Here is a 6,000-nt window from a genome sequence, read left to right as displayed (position 1 = left end):
CTACTGCCCTAGTAATCCACCCTCAGTCCCAACAGCCCACAGACAAAATGGTTCTTTTTTGTTTTCTTAGCTCTGTGTTCACACATAATGATTGAATGGAAATCTGTGAAACTTGTGTCTACCTTACATTACTATTGTGGGGAGCACAAGTCTATTAATTTGCATTTTAAAAATATGCATGTATACTGTATCTAATCAATTCAAAGGCTCACTTTTTTCATATTTTAAAGACTGAAATCGGGATGTCTTAAGTGATATTAGAAAGCATAGTTTATCAGCATTTTTTTCTTTCTTGGTGGCCCATAACATAATGGTACCTTGAATTTGATAGTTGCCGGAGAGTGCGCCCTTCTCGGTGCGATGTCCAGGTTCTTGGCGTCTCAAGCAAAGAATTGAACGAGATACTGAGACAAAGTAGTGAAACAGCAGTTTATTAGAAGAGAAAGTACACTCCAAAGAGTTTGGAGCAGGCCGAGCAAAGGAAGAAGCTCAAAAGGCGGCCAAGGGCTCAAGGGGCTCAAGGCTCAAGGTGGCATTATTAGGAGAAAAAGGAAACTCCAAAAGGTTTGGAGCGGGCCGCGAGAAAAGGCAAGGCTCAAAATGCTCAAAGGGTGCTGACTGGCCAGGACTTGGAGTTTTTATTCCTTTTTCTCTAGAATGGGCTGTTCCTCTCTGGGCGTGGGACCACTTGATTGACACCTGTGATTGACAAGAGGTTATTACCTCATCTTTTTTAGATTGCACAGGTGTGAGTGACTGGCCTAATCCAGTTGGGTATTTTGTACCCATTTGTTTCCCTGTAGGGGTAGATAATTACCATGAAAAGGGGAGGTTTGGGATGGAGAGGGGAGGTCTTTTGGGCAGTGCATTCTGTGGGACATGCAGGAATGCAGAGACCCAATGCCTGCCTCTAACTACCTGCCTTGTTTTCCCCTTGAGAGGTGTAATCCTAATAAAATCTCTATGGGAAGTTGAAGGGCAGGAGGTCTGCTTCCTGCTGGGCAGGGGCGTAGAGGTGTCCCTGCCTACTGGGGGATTCATGGAACTCTCACCCTAACTGATCTCAGATGAGAGGAAGGGGTCTCAAGATCCACCTGGAAGACCGTGTTGGCTTCTTTGGTTGCGACTGGCAATGTTGTTGGGGTATCATCCATATCCCCAAAGCCCCTGAACACGGAAAAATAGATTTTAATTAATCCATTAGCTTTTATGAAGTCTGTGGCCATTCAACCAGTCACTCAGGGTGGTGTCAATTGTCCAGGAGCTGGCCCCAGAATGGGTTTGGAAAGAATCTTTAGGCTTACTGGCCTGGGGAAATGTTAAAACCTATTTAGTCTCTGGGATGGACTTGTCCAAGGCAGCGGTTCTCAACCTGTGGGTCGCGATCCCTTTGGGGGTCGAACGACCCTTTCACAGGGGTCGCCTAAGACCATCAGAAAACAAAAAGATACTTACATTACAATTCATAACAGTAGCAAAATTACAGTTATAGAGTAGCAACGAAAATAATTTTATGGTTGGGGGTCACCACAACATGAGGAACTGTATTAAGGGAACGGCATTAGGAAGGTTGAGAACCGCTGGTCCAAGGGTTAGGTCTGGAAAGGCTTGGAGGTTGTTGGGAAGTCACAGGCTTTTAAGTAGTTATCTGAAGCAGGGCTAGGAGATTTCTATGAACAATCTATTGTTTAGGATTCAGAAACTGATTAGGAGAGTAATCAAAGCCAGGGGCTAAGGAACTAAGAAAATAGGGAGGAGACTTAACATTTCTATAGGAAAGAAAACAAGTTTTTCAGTGGGGGTGTGGGGGGACTACTCACTTGGCCCATAACAAAACTATCTTACAGCTGATTAAATATGGAATATAAATCCTGTGTTTATGTACCTTAATCTCACTAGCAAAAGTTTAATACAGCATTCCGTAGTTCATTATTTTTGCTATATTACACTTAAATATAAATTGAATTGGGAATGGGCATCACGTCCTCACTTCCAAACTGCAGACTTTATCAATGTAAGAAAATGCTCCAGAAACTGCAAAGGATTACTCATTCGAGGGGTATTTTTTTTACATTTAACCTGCTAAAGATGAATTGTAACTTTAAGCAAACAAAGCTGGGAGGGTCTATGGGCGGAGCTAGGGCTTATGAAATTCTCTGCTCTAAGTAATTGCGAGAACCCTGCAGGAAGAACTGTATCTTTATAATAAAACTCTATGGTTCTAACTCTCTCTTCCTCTCAGTAGACACCCTTCTGTCTTTGCACGCAGACCAGAGTATGCACGTGGCTTGCCATACAGTCAACAAACAATGACTAATTAATAGAAATAATCGACACTTCACGCGCTGGCCAGACCACGCCAAGGGGCCTAGCTTCGAATCTGAGCTCGCCAGCTCGCCTGGGTAAACGCGCCCCACCCGACCGCCGATCCCTTCACACGTCACAGCTCCGCGACCAAAGCAGCGCTTCCAAAGCTCCCTTCCGAGCGCGCTCAGGCAGTAAGGCGCAGGCGCACGCCCTCGCGACAGTGCCGCACCTCGGGCATTCGCGCGGGGTCACGCGTGCGGACTGATCCGCTAGAGTCCGGCATGACGGGCTGGGGCGTCGCTGCTGCCTCCGCCTCGTTCCAGCGTCATGGAATGCCTGCGGAGCCTGCCCCGGTTCCTGCCGTGCGCGGTGGGGCTGCCCCGGCGCAGCCTGTGTGCTCTGGCCTGCGGCCTAACATGGCGCGCTGCTGGACTCCCTGGAAGGAGCCCGACCGCGCCTCTGTGCAGACCCCGCCCGCCCCGCCTAGCAGGTACTGCCCCCCGGCGCCGCAACCCTCCCCACCTCCCTTCGGCTCCGCGGGGCTGGGATGCCGACCCGCGATGACCTCGGGTCCCTGAATGTCTACCCAACCCGCGCAACTGAGGCCGCCCCGCGTCCTCAGCCTCCCGGTCTGCACCTGGGGTTTTGTCAGCCCAGCTGCACCGGCGAACTGACCCGTCCCCGTCCCGAGCGCGGCCATGCCTAGTCCCTGCAAGGGTCCTACCGCTAGGCGCTGCCATCCTCGCCACCCCTTGTGCATAACTCCCCGCCTAAGTGCTCTGGTGAGGTTTGTTTTTTAAAATCTATTTCACCCTTAGTCGTACTTAGTTCTGAAGTCAAGATTGTGTTCATCAACCTGAAACACCTACTAGTTTTTCTTCCTTGCCTTTTACCTCTTCCTTGTGGAAACAGTTGCTCAGGTAGGGGGTGGAAAGAAATGCAGCCCTTTCGAAGTGAGACTTCGTAGTGAGAGTTGCTCTGAGAAAGATGTGCGCTTAAACACATCTTCAGATTGAGGCAGGAAGGAAGGATCAAAATTATTTTTTCACCAAATGCTAAAGCATGAATGACGATACGTTAACATTTTCACACGTGAGTACGTGGATACTAATATTGCTGAGAAACCAAAGGCCTTAAAATGTATAGGCTTCTCAATGTTGTACTGAGCACAACCTCAAATAGTTGTGCTCTCAAAAGCCTCCCAAAGTGGGTTGGCCAGGTGCCTCAGTTGGTTAGAGCCACGTGCCCTGGACAACAAGGTTGCCTGTTCCAGTCCTACTTGGGCCAGTGAGCTGAGCCCTCCCCAACTAGATTGTTGACAACAACTTGAGCAGAGCTGCTGGTGGGCAGCCGGATGGCTCAGTTGATTACAGTGCATGTTCTTAACAAGGTTGCAGGTTCAATTCCCACATGGGATGGTGGGCTGTGCCCTCCCCCCACCTACCCTCCGCCCCCCCACACACACACACACACACAAAACGGCAACTTGACTTGGAGCTGATGGGACTTAGAAAAAACACACTGTTCTCCAATAAAGCATCTTTAAAAAAAGCCTCCCAAAGTAACCCACCATCTCCACCTTCATCCCCACACTCAGTGGAGAGCCTGAATTGGTTTCATCCCATAGTCCCTCCTCTGATAATGCTTGTGAACCCAGGTTCAGCCCATGTAATGTTTTAGGACAAATACGGAGATTCAAAATCTCCGTCCTGGTAATGCTTTATCTAACTTGTAACTGATTAGCAAATGCTGATTTATATCTCTGACATTTACGTTATATCTGTGACATTCAGCTGACCTTTATAATATAGTTTGTATTTTGTAAAAGGGAAACAACAAACCAGGTGCTAGCAAATTATACAAGTCATTAAATGTAAGTAATGAGAAGGAATAAGACCAGAAATGAGAATATATCTGCACATTATGTGGAGTCAGCAGGCCTACTTTAGAAGCATAAAATAATTGGTAATATTTTTACACCTTCTACCCATTCCTCTTATATTTAGTATTTTGAACAGTGTTTTTTGTCAGACATTAAATTTACTTGGTTATATTTCAGAGCTCACTTTCAACTCAGTCTAATCACGTTTTTCTTTTCTTTTCAAATAAAGATCTGTCTTCATTCTAGTTCAGTGGGGTCTGCATTCCAGTTCAGATGGTTATTTTATATTAACTATAAAGTGTATAGTGTATCTGTGGAAAAGAAGTTAATACAAAGAAGTAAAGTCTGTAGGTCAAGCAAATAATCCTGACACTGGAATGCTGAAAGGTCAGGTGGTACTTGGGGTCTATATTTTCTAAAATATATCTACCAACTTACATGCAGAGCCTTTTTAAGTCATGCAAAAAAAGAATGGACATTTTCTTTTAATCTCAGAATACTGTTGTACATTAGTTCATCCAACTCTGAGATACCAATAATGATTAGAAAGGAAAAAGGATGATTGGAATCCGTAAATTATTCTAATGCCTCACCTAAGCAATTACTTTTAAAAATTATTCCCTGCCAAACCTAACATAATCACCTACAAATATTTCCTCTAGGAAAAGCCTTCAAAAAATAGTAAAATAGTCTGAAGACCACATACTATGAGAGTTGTATCTTAGCTATATGTGCACAACCAATCGTATGATCACAGGGAATTCTCTAATTCATTCTTCAGGTGAAATGCACCGGTTTAGAACTTCTGATGCCTCTCAAGCCACATTAGCCAGTGTAGCCCCAGTGTTTACTGTGGTGAGTATGTATAGTATGTTTTATAACTTACAGAAAGTACTTCCTATACTTAACTAAGTTAACTGGGTTGGACTGGTTGGCCAAGATATTATTTATTTTTTGTTTTATAATGATTATACTTAAAAGTCATGTTGTCTTTGTGTTTTGCTTATTAGCCAGTGATATGAGTACCAGCTAGATTTGTTTAACAGCACGCTTGAAACTTTGCTAATGATTGTGCAGCTCTTCTGCCAGTGGGTAGCCAGATGGCAACTGGACTTGGAGCTGGGCTGCAGCTGCACCCTCCACAGCTAAGATTGAAGGACTACAGCTTGGTTGTTCCCCTTCCCCAAATCCCCAACACTGTTCCCCTTCCCCAATAAAAAAAAAAAAAAGAAAAAAATCAATTGATGGTGTTCGAAATAATGAGACTTTAGAAAGTGAGCTAATCAGCTCTCTTGGTAATGTGAGTTACATTGCTATGTAAACTTTTTTTTTTTTTAAATTGGGGAATTGGGGGAAGGGGAACAGACACGTTGCTGTCCTTTTGTTCTTCAGTCTAGCAGTGGAGGATGTTGCTTCACTGGCCCAAGTTGGCACCATCATTGCACTCTTCCCAGGCGAGGCACATCAGTCGCCGGCTTCTGGACAGCCGCTCACTGCGGCTGCTGGCCGCTTATGCTGGCTGCTGGCTACACACAGTAGCCCATGGCAACCCACTGCCACAGGGGCTGCAGCCTACGCCGTCGCTGGCGACTCATGGGCACCCCAGCTCCAGGTTGAGCTGTTGTTCAGCATCTTAGCTGTGGAGGGTAGTGTCACTGGCCCTCATGTGGGATCCGAATCGGGGCCCTCTGGCGTCCCAAGCCAGTTCTCAACCATCGTGCCACTCAGGCGGCCCGCTATGTAAACATTTTAAGAAAATATTGTATGATCTTTTTTTTAAGTAGAAAAAAATCCCATTAAAAATGACACAG

At 45.6% G+C, this 6,000-nt stretch overlaps 1 protein-coding gene across 5 annotated transcripts in view; it reads left to right on the top strand.

Moving 5' to 3' along the window:
- The first annotated feature begins 2,494 nt into the window (after positions 1-2,494).
- The window catches only part of MRS2 (magnesium transporter MRS2), a 49,369-nt gene continuing 45,863 nt past the window's right edge, over positions 2,495-6,000 (top strand). For 3 of the 5 annotated variants that reach the window (XM_019668169.1, XM_019668170.1, XM_019668171.1), the window contains exons 1-2: positions 2,496-2,797; positions 4,971-5,044. In XM_019668169.1, coding sequence (XP_019523714.1) covers positions 2,635-2,797; positions 4,971-5,044 — 237 coding nt within the window. In that variant the 5' untranslated portion in view covers positions 2,496-2,634. Of the gene's footprint in view, positions 2,798-4,970; positions 5,045-6,000 lie in introns of all 5 variants that reach the window. The other 2 variants (XM_019668175.1, XM_019668172.1) reach the window with 2 other exon arrangements.

This window comes from Hipposideros armiger, unplaced genomic scaffold (assembly GCF_001890085.2).
Source record: "Hipposideros armiger isolate ML-2016 unplaced genomic scaffold, ASM189008v1 scaffold_519, whole genome shotgun sequence".
Taxonomy (NCBI): Eukaryota; Metazoa; Chordata; class Mammalia; order Chiroptera; family Hipposideridae; genus Hipposideros; species Hipposideros armiger.
The sequence above is the reverse complement of the archived record's forward strand: the minus strand, read 5'-3'. Positions and strand labels throughout refer to the sequence as shown.